At 39.6% G+C, this 16107-nt stretch overlaps 1 protein-coding gene across 1 annotated transcript in view; it reads right to left on the reverse strand.

Moving 5' to 3' along the window:
• epha10 (EPH receptor A10) overlaps positions 1-16107 on the reverse strand; it is a 125892-nt gene that overhangs the window by 19177 nt on the left and 90608 nt on the right. The window contains exons 6-8 of the mRNA XM_026300212.1: positions 8738-8862; positions 5766-6075; positions 4230-4338 (exon numbers count right to left, since the gene is read on the reverse strand). Coding sequence (XP_026155997.1) covers positions 4230-4338; positions 5766-6075; positions 8738-8862 — 544 coding nt within the window. The remainder of the gene's footprint in view (positions 1-4229; positions 4339-5765; positions 6076-8737; positions 8863-16107) is intronic.

The raw sequence follows: 16107 nt of genomic DNA on the forward strand, positions 1-16107 counted from the left end.
GAGCTTTAAAGCACAAAAGGAAATGACACAATGTAAATTAAGTATATTTCACTACTGGCTCTTTTCATACCTGAATTCTCCACTAAAATAAAGTGTGGCTATGGAAATAACATGAATAATAGGTAAGAGAATAGGAATTGAATTGTAGTTGACAGGTAAAGTGAGGCAGAGGGGAATTTGGATTTACATAGGGCAAAATACATGGAAATGTAGGAAATCTCAGAGAATCATTTCAACTTTTATCCATCATAAGTTTTATCCATGAGGACTCCAGTTTATGTGCTGACACATTTGTTTTTATTCACTGTTAAGAGCTGCTTCTTCCTCACTAGAGTGAGCCTTGCTGATTATATACTGTAAGCATTTTCCCTATGTCCCTATAGCTGATTATATTGCAACACATCTTCCAACTGATACAAAGCCCTTTGGAAACTCACATTTAAAGTGGAAGGTGTCAGTGTCGGATGGTGGGGGCATTCTGAAACATGAAAGTATTGATGTGTAAAAGTCGCAGGAAACTGCACTGGTGAACTCGAGACCTTTTCTTTTGGCCTCCCCATCTCTCCCTCCTTTCATTTTGGTCACTCTGTCACCAAGAGCCAATGGACCCATGAGATGACCCTGTGCTTTAATTCCCACTTCTTCCTTTCCTGTTGATCTCCTCTCCATCTCCTGCTTTTGATAACTTACAACTCGCTCACCACACATAGATATATGCGCACACTCGACCGTAAGACACACACATGCATTGGTGTGCCTGGTGAAGAGTAAACAATCCCACTGCACAGAGCAGTCAAGCCTGGGCTTCCTGGAGAATGTTTGGGCAATGCCCTGGAACTCTGGCTCTATCAGCCTCTGTCAGGCACCAGTGAACTCTGTGTCTGTGTGTGCGTGTAGCTATGTGTGTGTAAGTGATGGGATACGGTGTCTAAATAGGTTGAAAGAGAGGAAAACACAAAGTGCTTCTTTGATTTTTTTTTTTCACCCATTAGTCCGTTTTTAATCCCACTATTATTCTCAGTGGCGGTTCTAAATATGTTACAATTTACATTGCCAGAATTGTGGCAGAGAAGCGAGAAAGAGTTTAAAGTCTAAACACACTGACCATGCAACAGCAAGTAACATGGCAACCATTTGTTAGTCGGAGCTGGGATGTGCTCACAGAGAGAACACAACTTAGAAAAAGCAGTCACAGATCAACAAGCAAAAAAAAAAAAAAAAAAAAACTAGGAAATGGGACTGTGGTACATTTTTTTACAGTGTGGTGAGTCCATACATGCACACATGCTAATATATGCCTTTTCTCAGTATGTTGTGTGTTTTGGACTTTAGAGCGATAGGGACAGAAAAGGTTGAGAAGTAGGACAACAGATACACACCCACATTTTAGAGCTGCTGACACATATTTTACATTAAAAGTGAGAAATGAAGCTGGAATTTCTGATGAAGTGGCGGTTGAGGACTGTGCAGAGTATCGCTGTGTGTATCTGTAGATGTAACGCCCTAAGTGTGTGTGGCTGCGTTAAGTGTGTGTGGCCGCCTGTGCCGATGCTGTGCCATGTGTGCACAGTTGGACTTATCTGCGTGTGCCTGTGTGACAAGGCAGATCGATGTAACTGAGACCCTCCAGCTGTATCCAGGAGCTGGCTGTCTTTTGCAAATACAAGAGCATGGTAATTGAGGCATCAAGCCATTCTCTCTTTGTCTCTATGCAAAACATGAGAAGCAAATTAATGGTCCAGTAGTGATGAACAATGGAGACCACTTGCAATGAATGCAGTGACAAAAATAAAGGAGAGAAAGATGAGCATTATTATTCAGTACTAGGCTGTGCGTAAGGGGGTGATACAGTCTTCCACAAAGCAAGAATGTATATAAATAGATGTATGTGTGTATGTGCGTACTGAGAGTAACAGTTTTTGCATGTTTCATGTTTTTCTGTTGTGGTGCTGTTGCCTTCACCTGGTGTGGGTACATCTATTCCGGTATACTTCTTTCTAAATGTTTGACTGACAGCACTAGTTTGTATGGTGCTGCTGTGAATGAATAGAACCCATTTCTACGCCCGGTTGGCTCCATCATTGCACTGCTTATGTGTATCATGAAATGGTCTGGTGGTCTCTATATCACAATCCCCTCTTTATATAGGTACATGTACCTGTGGAAAAGGCTTGCTTTAGTTTATCCGGATAAGAGGTGTAACTGGAAAAAAAGAGAAACCGCACAAACTACGGAAACCAAAGCTTTCACAGTGTGTCGGAAAATCTCACTGTGTAGACTCCAATTGAATACCAGCCAAATTAAATGCAGAAAAAAACAAACAAAAAAAAAAACAATTGTGTTTTTGGCCATGTATGTATGTGTGTTAAGTGAGTAGGAGGAGATATGTGCTCCCTACTCATCTGATGAATGTGTGAGTGTATGACATGAATTTTGTGAGCGTGTGTGTTTCTGTGTGGGTGTGTGTGAGGCGAGCTGGCAGGATATAGAATTGGACAGTAGTCAAAGAGCAAGGTTGGAATTGCAAGAAGAAATGTGCTCCCCCCACTTTATCTGCTCAGCTGAACAAAGCATGCAAGTATATGGGCAAGATGTAGAGTACAATAAATAAGATGATAAAACATGCATTAAATGCCTAAGATGACCCAGAGTAGCTGTACTGAAACAAGGAGTGTATTGAGTAGTTGGTTGATTGATTGATTGTGTACTGTATGAGTTTACTTTAGTAGTATCATAAATGTCTGTGATAACGTGCTGAAAAAAACTAAAAGGAACTGGGGGTACAGATATATAGTATAAGCATTTTCCATTTATTCAAATTAAATACAAATGTTTTGATAAATCCAAGAAATTAAATGATTCTATTTTTAAACTTAAAAAGTCTTAATTACTGGTTGATATATACATAATGATTCAGTCTCCATGGTGTAGGAGCTATTAAGTTAAGAGGTCCAAACTTGGCAGGTGTTGTTATTCTGCACTAATCATTTATTATGTTTATGTATAACAATGTATTGAGTATTAAAATGGACCAAGGCCCGCACTGATTTGCAAGTTAGTTCCAACATCCTATAATTTTGAAGCAACCATGGGCAAATGCTTGTCTTCTCAAATGTTCCCACAGCTAATTCTGCTAACAGCAGACTCCAATTTCATGCAGCTATTTGACCTAAATAAGTAGAATAATTGTTCATCAGAAGAAGTTCAGACTATTTTGTAGTGATTTCATTCTTCAGTCTATTTAGAGGTACTACTGTGACAGCAATGCTAATGTGCAGCAATGTGTACTTAGGAACTGCAAAATCTGTAGAAAATCTAAGAGACGTGCATTTAAACTGTACTGATTTACAGTTTGTAAATGCTATTACAACATATAATGGCTTTGCTTAACCTAATTTTATGTTGGTCATTACAGTCCATGCACTGTTAAACACTGACCCGATATTTGGGCCTATTAGCACTGAAAATAAAGCTTCTCACAATGATTTCTGGAGCCTGAACGGTCTCTTCCTGCCGCTACAAAACTCTTCAATTTAAAGAATCTTTTAATACAAGAGCAGAATGCAGCAAAAACAGGTCACAGCCGTGGTGTCAAAGTCACTGTGGTCACCTGTGACTTGGTTTGGTTTAAAAGTTTGTGAAACAATGACAGCAGATAATGACTGCCCACTTTTATAATTAAAAGCACAAAAGACATGTGACCAGGCTGTATGTTCAAGAGGTAGAGCAAATTATTGGGCTGCATAAACCACGGGCCATCTGCAAGTGACACTGATTTAGCCTCTTATCTCTTTACTGTTTCACAATTCCCACCTCTCTATGTAAAAACTAATTAGATCACAAAATACTATGAACCCCATCCAAAAGAAAAAAAAACAGATCAAAGAAGGTTTGGACCCAGCCAACGTTTTCCCCTTGGTGCTGACAGCCCGATTATCAGGCTGGCTTCTTTATGTTGCATATTAAATGACGATGAGAATGAATGGGGATCGTGTAATTTTAACCAGTGTCACTGCACACTGCTTTCACAGAGGAACTCCTCTTATCACTGGATTACGCTAATATGGATTACAACAAAGCAGCACGGGACATTTAAGTATGTGATAGACTGTACATGTGTGTTTGTGTATCATGATCATGCTAAGGAAATTAAAACCTGAGACTGATAGAATGACAGATAGTGAATCGATTATTTGGGTGTGTGTTTATGCAGGTGAATTGATATCTACCTCCTCCAGATGAGCAGTCCAACTCCCATGGAGAGCAGCATGATCAGGGCGGCCACAGACACGACAACAATGATTACCACTGGACTCTGTTCGCTGGATGCCAGTGCCACTGGAAATAACAAAACACATTCAAATGAACAAAAACACCTTAACTGTATTGAGTCCTCAACAACTATTAGCCAGGCAAAGAGCCACAGGCATATTTGTGCACTGTACATGCTCATAATTGCACCATAACTAAAGAGTTTAACAGACAGAATGCAGTGCATGTACAGTATACAGATGCAGTACTACTGCATCACAACCCTTTCTATTATTCATACTTGATTGTCTTATATTATACTATATGAAATATTTACATACCTTGGGTTTTACTAAACTGTTTCAAATGAAAAGAAATGAAAACTTGCATTTTTAAAACACAGAATATATTTTGTTGTTGTTGTAGTCAAACTGATGTCATTTTCAAACCAATCTCATCCAAAGATCCATTTAGTAGCTGTTCTGAAATTTTCAGTCACATCACTATATCTTCATTTGCAGATACCAGTTTGCTAGTTTCATGAATAAATTTATGATTTTTTAGAGATTTTTAATTTATTTATTCAATTTTCTATTTTATTGTGTAATTTAACTTGTTTTTAGGTTTAACATTACTGACACTGTTAATTATTGCAAATTTCTGTTAGAAGTTCTTATTAACCTGGGACATAGCAGAGCATGTAGTAGTTATTAGTTAGCTTCACAAAAACGAACAATAATCCTCAACAGTAAACATTAACCAAAGACAAGTAATGTGTACAAGCTTTATCACAGGTGTGCACCTGCCAGCTCATCTTATTTGCTTATAATCAACCTCCTAATAGTTATAATAGTCTAATGCATGAGTCTCAGATAAATCCCATAATTGTGTGATTAAGGTTTTGAAAGTCTGGTTTTCATAAATGACAGTAGAGGTCTCTGTGTTGCTGACTTGTGTCTTTGAGTGTCAGATCATTATTTATTTGACACTTGATCCAGCCAAAGGCAAAAGTAGAATATGCATTATGTAATAAGCTATTGTGCTTTCACCCTAAAGCGAACCAAAGGAGCCTGCAACTACATCTGTTGAAAACAGGCTAAAATAACCTTGGTAGGACTGGTCTTTGGCCAAGTGTGTGGAGCAGCTTGGCTGCTCAATTTAAAGTTTCAAGAATTTGCTTTTCCTGATAAATATATTTTTAAAACAAAACAAGGCGGGAAACACACACTGACACAAATCTACACACAGACTCCCATCCAGACCCTTAGGTGGCACAAGGGACATGATTCCAGTGTGCACAAAGAAGAACCATTTCACAGCTTACTGATAAATTCTTAAATCTTCACACATAATCTCAGACACATTCACATCATCTTCTCTCTGTCTCTCCCTATATCTCTCACTTTAGCAGCACGCCTCATTGTGTGGGCTGGCCAGGTGCCTACACAAACCCCCTATCCCAATCTGCCTGGTGGTGCTAAGAGGGGGTGGGGGTGCGTAAAACAGCTACTTACACTCGCCAAGTGTCTGTAGTTCCAGGGGAGCGCTGTACGCGCCGTAGTCGATGGGTGGTGGGGAGGACGAGGATGATGATGATGTAGAGGAAGATGATAAGGAAGAAGATGAAGAAGTAGAAGAGGAGGAGGAGGAAGAGGAGGCAGAGGATGAAGAAGATGAGAGCGAGGAGGAGGACAGGGGTGAGGAGGGGGCCGGTGTGGTGATAGGGCGGATGAGGAAGACATATGTGGTGCCAGGTTTGAGATTGTTGACACTGATCCGTGTGGCAGCAGTCTTCACAGTAGAATAACTCTGATCTTTTTGTTCCTGTTGATAGAGAAAGTGAAGTGAGAGACAGAATAAACAAAGAAAAGGAGAATGGAGGAGGCAGACAAGTAGGTGGAATCCATTTGTGAAATGCCTTTTCATTACCACAGCACAGTTTGTAATGCTGAGGGAAGTGCGAGACAGTTTTGTAACCAAATCAATGGCTTAGTAATGTTTCATTTATTGAGAGAGAGCAGCAGCATTTTAAAGCATCAGACATAGTTTCAAAGAGTCAGAAAGTTTTCCAGGCCAAGCTGAGGAGTTACAATCTTTAACCTGGTTTCCACACAGAGCACATCACTCTGCACTTCAAAAAAAATAATGACAAAACAGACAGAAATAAAACCATGACTCTATGTTTGTTTTCACCTGCTCAGTGCTATTACCCATATCTGCCTTATTCCAGCACATGGTCCTTTTGGTATGTTTGTTTATCATGCCTTTGCATGGCAGTACGATCCCGCCAAGTGACTGAAGGCTTGATAATAAATCCGATTTATATGCAAAGATGAAAAGGGGCTATCATAGCAAAGTGATTACAATTTTTTATGCACAACACTACACGTAGTGAGGATTTCAGAGGTTAAACTGAAACACTCTAACAACTATAGGAGGCATCTGCCATGAATTCTGAAACAGAAATCTAGGATGAATAAGATGAATACTAATTATTCTAGTGATCATGTGACTTTTCATTCAGTGGCACAATAAGGCTAACGTTTTTGATTATCGTTGAAGTTTCCTGATAACTATGGGATGGATTACTACAAATTTAATAAAGACATTCTTGTCCTACTCAGGACTAATTGTAATAACTTTAATTCATTATAATCATCTGGTGCAACCATCAGGTAAAACCTCTAATATATCCAGTAATTTACTTTATAACCAAATACCTGCAAAACAAATGATGTTCCCATTACCTTCAGCTAATGTATCTAGTCTTAAGAGTATGTTAATGCATGCACAGCTATGCATAATTACCAGCATGGCTATAGACTTTAAATTCTGCCCATGTATATCCAAGACTGGAATTGCATTATAATGGAAATAAAGCAAGCAGAAAGTCAAACAGACAAAGGGGGCCAGGCAGATATCATATAATGAGTGACTCCTGTGGAGTGAGCTAATATGTTACAGATAGGACAGAAGAACAGAGGAGGATGGAGAGGACTAAAGGAGAACACATGCAGTTCTCACAAAGGACTGGTGGGAGGAAAACAACAACAGCCTTCAGTGACAACACTTAGAATCTTGAGTTATGAATAAATTGTGAATTAATCACAATTAGTCATGATCGTTGTTACTCATTATTATAGTCAAGGACATGCTATTTGTTATTATGCAGAAAACTGATGAGTGTTTCGATGAATAACTAGTGATTTTTTAAATATCAGTAAACACTGCAATATGTGGGCTCATGTAAAGCTGCATCTTGATACAAAAGAGACAGAAAACGGCTGGTAAGCAAAGTTATATTTTAGATTTAATAGGCTCTTTGTTGTACTGTAGTTGTATTGCCTTTTCATTCCATGACCTTTCAACATTTTATATTGTCCCACTCTCAATTATCCTCTATCCATCCCTCATTCTCTCCATTCATCTACTGTACTCCCTCATTCTGCTCCTCATCTGCATCTACTCTTGCAAAACACCTTTGTTCATTTTTTTTTATCACTGTGCTCTTACAAGCGATTTTCGATCAAGTGATCTTCTCCTCATCTGTTCCTAACACCCTCTCTAACCTTTCGCCTCAGTTATCACATAGGCTTCTCATTCTTTCAAAACGCTCTACACCTTTTTGCCATCGCTTCTCTTTGCTCAAGATTTTCCTTCCCCAGCCCTCCTCTAAATCATTTTTCTTTTGCTAAAGATGTGGGAGTAGAGCAGTAAGCAGCAGGGCTTTATTAAATATGGTGAAGCAGAGAGAAGAGAAGGAGGTGTGAAAATTGGTGAGATTGAGACACAGTCAAATACAAAGACCTGGCGTTGCCAGAAAATGCAGCGTATGAAGATGAAGCGTGAGCATGACAGCTGTGCTTTACGTGCATGACAGATTTACTGTGAAGACTATGACTGTTGATGGGGTGGCCACAATCTGACTAAGCGCTCTGTTAAATTAGCGTGATAAGGCAGATGAAGTAAAAGCAAAAGTAAATGTATCAGTAATATGGGCTCCGGTTTCTACATTATTGGCCCTTAATGGACCAAAAACATAAAGCAGCTGGCAGCTCAAGAGAATGATTTGATCTTATGGAAAGGGTTATAAAAATACCCCCTCTGATTTGCTCCACCTCTGTGTACATTCTTTGTAGAGTGTGATTCATCATGGGGTTTGCACGGTGTACCAAATTTCACAGCTGTCAGTAAGACATTGAACTGCAACCCAAATTATAATACATTTTGGCCCTGAACGTTTTATACCTGAAATCTAAACTTGATAAACTTTAAAAGATAAATCTATCCAACCCAAACCTATCTGTAGCATTTTGCTACTTACTGATCCACATATATGCAAATTTAAAAAGCAAATGGGAAATGTCTTCAACTTATGCCACTGTATTACATAATTTGTTGTATATCAGGAAAAAATATCATATAATTAGAAAAGTCTTGATTAGTCATGTAAATAACAGAAAAGAAGCAACGATGATTGATTTACCTTCTCATAGTATTTCACCTCATACTCGGTGCGGCTGCTGTTTGGGTAGGAGGGTTGCCTCCACACTAAAGTTATACTCTTCTGCTCAATCTTCTCCGCTCGCAGCTCACTGATCAGAGATGGTGCTGCAGGCAGAAGGAGGAAGAGGAGAAGAAGAAAACAGATGAGGCTGTGGATTCCAGTTCCATTCAATATAAATACAGTAGCATCTGGAGGCCAGCAGAAAGAGTTTGAAGTCTCGGGAACATGCACACATGCACACATGCACGCACGCACGCACGCACGCACGCACGTACGCACACATTACATACAGCCATTATGCCCTACTGTGTTCAAAAAAATATGAGGGGAGCAAGAAGTGTGGATTTCGGACATTAAGGAGAGGAAAGCAACAAAGTAGATAGGAAAGATAAAGTGGATTAATTATTGAAGCTGAGACGTGTCAGAGAAGACAACTTCATCAAACTCCAAATCCCCATGAATGAACAAACACTGAGTACGTGTCTTTGTCTGAGTGCATGTGTGTGTGCAGCATTGAGCAGAGCATCAGTCAGTGCACTGGGACTTGTGATAGATCAATATGGATATGGATTCACTGACGAGTCTGTATTGACATGAGACTAACGGATAGAGACACTCTTAATCTGAAGTTGCCGTTTCCTCACCGTCTTTCAGTGAAACTGATCTACCAACTTTTTCTGATTCAATCCAGGGAAGTCTGAGTGAAATTTCTCTGGACAGACATTTCATATCTTACCGATCATAACAGAAAACAAAACAGATGAATTATGAGTACAAAGCTTTCCAAATTTAGATGCAGTGTGTAATGGCACTGGTTCCCTAAGCAAACAATCTCATTAGTGAAGAAAGACCAGCTTTTTTATTTCTCTGTCAACAAATGACAGGCAGCATATAGTATAATAATCAGCAAGCAACACCCACTCTTGCTTAAGTGCTAATTATGCCATGTTTAATGAAGTAGCAAAACGGGTTGTCACTCACAAATATGAAGAAAAATACAGGGCTGCAGTTATTGTAGTCATAAGACCTTTAAGCTAGGGAGGACTGCTGCCATTAAGGCCATTAGGGTCAGGGTTAGTGTCAGGGGAGTGTAACGGGCGTCTTCTGTCATCTTTTTTTTTGTACTGGACAATAATTATCGTGGTTCCTTAAACACCTTTCAAACCCTTCTTTCACAGTGACGTGATCTTTCGTCTATGGCATTTAAGTCCCTTATTTTCCTGCTGTTTGTTTCGGTCCATGATCCTGTTCTTGTTTGTCATCCTTTCTCATTCTCGCTTCAGTCACCCTATCAGTTGACTGCTCCTCTCTTTTGCTTCCTGCTCATCTCTTCTCCTGACCTTTAATCATCAATTCATCTCCTCCCTCGATGAAAACACCACATTAATGAATATGTTCTGCCTGTCACTCACACACAAACAAAACTGCATGAACACACAAAATATTCCACCTGCACACACACACAAACGCAAAGCATCTGTGCAGCTCCTTCAGTGCTCGTCTCAAACAGCAGGATAATTCAGTCATTTTAGGCAGCAGATCAAAGACACGCTCAATCTGTCTGTATCTCTCTCTCACTGTCCATCCCATCTGTCTGTTTTTTGCTGTCTCTGAAAACACAGGTATTATCCATTATTCATGGTGACTTTTGGTAGCACAGAGGAAGGATGGCTGTGTGGATCAGTTCACCAATCTGCTGCTGAATCTTTTTAAATCTTCACTGTATTTTATGACTGAATTTAGCAGAATGACTGACCGGCATGAGTGGCTGCGATTGTTATCACAGCCATAATAACTCTGCAGAAGGGACGAACTGCACCAAACACACAAAGTGCGTAGCATTGACGTGTTAAGATTACGTGACTTGTGATGGATGTAGTAAATGTGATGGGAGCCAAAGTCTCCAGTTGTTAATTTCCTGTTTCAAACTGATCAAGTTAGTGTGTTCCAAAAGCTCACTAGTTTTCAGAGTTTCCTTTGTGCTCTTGTTTGCTGTTTCTCTTTGACAAGATAAATTAAGTTTGCATTTTACATTTTCTGTCAGCAAAGGAAAAGTAGAAATAAACACAATACAATTTGTGTTGTTTGTGGTGTCACTGTGATGTTTGATTTGCTTTAAAACATACTAATTCTTCACTACTAATAATGTCTGCTGAAGGTGAAACACTCTCTGCAATAAACTAAACACTAAAATGCTTTTTGTGAAGATTCAAAGTTATCAGCAGCCTTTAAACATGGCACTTAGTGACATTTTGAAAGTATGAACACATTGCCTTGAGGCATCAAGTCATTCAAATGAAATATTTCCATGCAATGTACAGATGCATACACAGTAGGGGAGGGTTGAAGTAAAAAAGAAATGCACTGAAGGACAAGAGAAGATGCTAATAAACAGTATAAGGGAATGCAAACAAAGAGAAGCAGAGAAGTTTTTCTTAATGATTAATGATTCTGATTTATTATAAAGTGTAGAGGAAATAGACTGCGGAGGAGCTCATTAGGAAATAAATTACTGCCATTGTACACGAAAAGCAAGAAAGAAGTATTGTATGCACAGGTGAGAGGAGCAGGTGTTAAAGGACAACATGAAAGAAACTGAGTCAGAAACAGGAGCCAGGGAGTAAGATGACAGTTAAGACTGAAAAGAAGTTTGAACAGACACCTCCTGCTTTCTCAAAGCTCCTGCCTCCCAAACACAAAGAGAAACTCAGCCTAACATACTAAACCAAGAACACAGTGTCAACCTGCTCTCCCCATTTACAACCGCAGGCTATTGTTTGCTATTCTTTCCTTCCTTGTTTGCTGAATTATGCATAAGACTGGTGCTTGCCTCCAAACTTCAGATCACATCACAGCTTATTCTGACACATAAAAAACTATTTCTCTATCCATACACACATACAATAACCTCAAGGCACAAATACAAAAGTAATATAATGCTTATAGTTTTGTTTCTGTCTCTGAAGATGCAAAAAACTGGGCTCTGTGTGGCAGACACACTAGCAATGATTAACTACGAACATTAGCATTTAGTAGTGTATAGTACAGAGTATTCTATACACTGTGTACAAGATAATATAAACTTTGCTATAACATGTACACTCATCCATATGATCAGACTTGCACATCCCTGAAGAACTCAGCTATTTTCCTTTGTGGCGTTAGAATATTTTATTGAAAAATTATACAGAAAGAAAATATGGATAGTTTGAATTTGCTGATGTGTGCTGCTACTACTCCTATTTTATTAGTTTCCGTATCATGTAGAAAATATTGTAGGAGTCAAGAAGTCATAAGAAACCCTTTCACTCTTTAAGGCACCATCAGCTTTGCAACTTCAGTGTTTGTCCATCTTTTACCATTTGTAAAGGCTACTTTGTGGATACAAGCTCCATGACACACATTCAGCTCTTCATGTAAACAGGCATAACTACAGATACTATATGCCCACATAGTGTACACAAGTGTATATGGCATCAAATGGTTGGTAGTGCTGAGTTTGGCTCTATATTTGGCTGTCTGAAAATGACTGAGACTCACATACATATAAACGCACTCACTGCACAAGAATTTTCACAAATAATATTGAAGAGGTGATGGCCTTGTGGGCAATAAGCCTTCTAGCTCTGCTGTGGAAGTGCACAGCAGATGTTCTCAAAGTCTCATCATACTGCAGAAATCACACAGCAAACACAATGAACATGCTCATCACAAAGAAATACAGTGTCTGATTAGATCCACTATGAAATCTTTGCAGTACACACACCAATCACTGTTACAGATAATGGTCTATAGACTTCAGAAAGACACTATGATGAGAGTGAAAAGTGAGTCATGAGGATACAGTTTGGCCCCAGATGGCAAATAGGCAGCTGTTCCTCTGTGTGATTAAACTTCTGTAGGCTTCAAGTATAAGCTCAGGCTGGGTGTCACTTGGGTTTTATGGCTTCTGATTCTGACTCCACTTATCAGTTACAGTTCTGTCAAACTCTCAACTGCTGAATTTCTACCGCCTGGAACCAATAAATTCAAAATAACATCAGATTAAAAAGCGGAATTTCCAGTTATGTTCATATTATTAAAAATCTAAAAATCTGGAAAGCAAAGACTACAGATTTAAATGGTCATGAACAATGTCTAATCAATATTCTTTTAGCTTAAAGATAAAAAGGAATATTGTCTATTTTACCATGTACTAGCATAGTATTTGCACACTTACCCAATTTTGTCTTTAAAATTATAGCCACAGCACAGCATATTGCAACCACTGTACATGTGTTGATGAATACACAGTATAACAGTATGGACAGAAGAAATGAAAGAGCTCAATGGAAATTTTTCTTAATGAAGATTCTAATAGGTCCCACTTCAGACCAGATCCTGATACCAATATGCAGACACTGTGGATTATGTGCTCAGGTCCCTATGGCAGGTAGAGCTATGAATTAAGTTTGGCAAAAACAGTCCTGTAGGTTTGTGTATCCATGTGTCCAGAGGCAGTCAGGGTGCAACTGGCATCTCTCTTTCATTATCACAGGAGACAGATGAGGAGCTGCTTTCCCCAGGGTTGACGACACAAGCAGGGCTCAACGTCCTACAGTCATTCGGACTTTTTTCATTTTCCTCACTTCTGTGGTTCCCTTCTTTGGAAATTTTGTCACTCTCTCTCCATCCTCCCTGCACCGCTCTGTCTCCATCTCTTTCTCGGGGGAATCCACTATTCCCCGCAGGCCTGTTTGTGCCTCTGCTGAGATGACATCCATCTTGTCAGGAGGGGGTTTCATTGTTCTACTTCTCGCCATCTCTGCCACGTGTGCAACTTTACACGCTTCCGTGTGCCTACGCAAATTAAAGAGATCGAATGACTGCAGGTGTGTTTAGAACAAAGAGGCTGGATACAAAGCGTGCATGGCTATAAAGTTGTAGGTAGGAATGATTGAGAGAGATGTATCTATCAGGCCTGCTCATGTTCAACGGATTAACATGAAGGAAGCACTTCATTTTCTTTGGGGCACAGCATCACTGACTTCTACCTGGGGTTAAAGAGATGCAGTAATTTATGACTGTCAGCTGAAGTGTTAACAATATGTAGTTCTTTTGGGTGTGGATGTCCCTTGAGCTGTTTATACACCTAGAGCTGCAGGCATTTCTGCTAGTGGTTCCAAAATCCCAGTGGAGTGTATTTTCGGAAGTGTCAAACAGACAATGACTGTCTGGTTAACTTTTAAAATATGTGTTTACCAGCTGAACATTTGAACATTTGATCAATGCAAAAAATAAATAAATAAATAAAAATTTAAAAATAAAATCAAATTCATAAACTAGCATTTATAAGCAACTTTGAATATTTGAAATCCATTTTTGACACCACTGATAAGACTCACATTCAGAAAATTCCAACCTAGTCTGCTCAAAATCACAATGTCTCCATGTCACTATTCACTAGGTAGTTGCAAATGCAATCATAATGATGTATAATATATACATTGAGATCTAAAGATGTTTTATAAAAGAGCAGCTACCCCATGTAGGTCTCACTATCTGGCAGTGGGTCTTGCTGTTTTAATTTGTGGTTATCAGCCTTCCCCAGCTTTGGAGCGCAATCTGGCAACCTGTTCCTGTTCACCAGTCACTGCATAATCTGTCCTATCAGCATCCAGCCTCCTGGGTGCCTCGATCTACATACACATACATACGTAATTATTCTGCTCTGCTCCAAACAACACTGAAGCACAGCGTAAGGAAGAGCAACAGTAGGAATGAAAAAGAAAAGGAAAAATGATATTATCCTGGATCCAACTTCAGAGGTGAGGTGAGCAGATGCAGTCAGAGAGCAGGTATTATTTTTGATTATTATCATTTATATCAGTCTAGGAAGAAAAGGGGAAGGGCAGTGTTTATACTCACACACACACACACACACACACACACACACACACACACACATATTTTTGTCATTGAGGGGGATGAAATGGTACACAGAAAGACACCTGGATTGGACACATTTCCATCTAAACTGGAAAATTACATGTTTTAGGGGTTTGATCCACCTAGGTGTGTGCATGTGTGTGTCTGAAAGTGTGCGCCACAGAGAAGAGAATCTTAGATGATGCCCTGATTAAATGTGTAGGTGGGTGTGAAAGAACCAGAACACAGAGCGAACAAGCAGGTGGGACAAAAAGATTCTCACTGTATGACATTATTCAGAAGGGTCTTATCCACCTGGTAACACCAGGTCATGGCTGAAAGCTTGCACAGTGGTGATGCTTTTCTGTGCCACAGCAGCTTTGAAAAATACATGCAACTGAAGACTGATAATAAACTGGCATTAATGATCTCTGTCTGATCAGATTAAAGGATGAAGAAGAAAAGACCACATGATTATATGCTATACAGTATGTCAAAACCCACCCGTGACCTGTTAGCCTTTACTGAGCTTACAAATGTGTCAAATCTGGCATCCCACACTCCACCAGCAGACAGTGACTGGGGATGACTTGCTTAAACTGCCCTTGACAGCTGCACACTGCACGCTCTTCAAGCCCAGTGTGCATTCTGAGCCAAGTGTGCTGTAGCCTAAAGGCAGAGGCATGGTCTGATCACAATATGTCCGTTAAGCCAGGCAGCATCTGCCTGGAGCCTCCAACAAATACAAACACAGGCCACACACACACTCACAAAAGTACACACAGAGTGGCTGACCCAAGTCTGCTGCAGGAGGTTGGCTAAGAAGTTAAAGAAAGCTCTAACTGCCCCGTGCAAGGAGAACAAATGCATGCACACATATGCACACCTGAACTTCCACCTTCCTTTACTACTACCCATGTTTACAGTGGGGGGTAATGACATGGAGTGGATATTGTGAGAGAATACAGAGAAACAGAGAGTAAAGGAACCTTCTTGGCAGTTTTGGTGCTGCTTTTGTCACCGAAAAATATAATACACAGAAAAAAGACAAGAATTGTTTTAGTTCAGATGTTTGAAATTGATGCAAAAAGGGTAAAATAAATGAAAAAAAAAAGCTGTGTGTCTGTGTGTGCTCAGTATTGGTCTGATGAACTATCACCCACCTACTGTTGTATCAGAGAGGAGTCTGCTGTCATTCAGAAAGACAGCTGCATCTCTATACACCGTTCTCTCTCCCACAGCAGGGTGCCACCAAGCTCCCCTTCCCTCCAGCAACAAACCCCCCAAAAACAACAAAGATGGTAAACACAATACAAACAGAACTAAGCTCTCTCAACAGAGCCATGACAAAGACCTCACAAGGATACAAAAATGAGAGATGAGAACAATTTTGAAGCTTGAACTTTTCTTTCTAGTCTCTTTGCAACAATAAGAGTTTGTGT

Source organism: Mastacembelus armatus, chromosome 11 (genome assembly GCF_900324485.2).
Source record: "Mastacembelus armatus chromosome 11, fMasArm1.2, whole genome shotgun sequence".
NCBI classification, from domain to species: domain Eukaryota; kingdom Metazoa; phylum Chordata; class Actinopteri; order Synbranchiformes; family Mastacembelidae; genus Mastacembelus; species Mastacembelus armatus.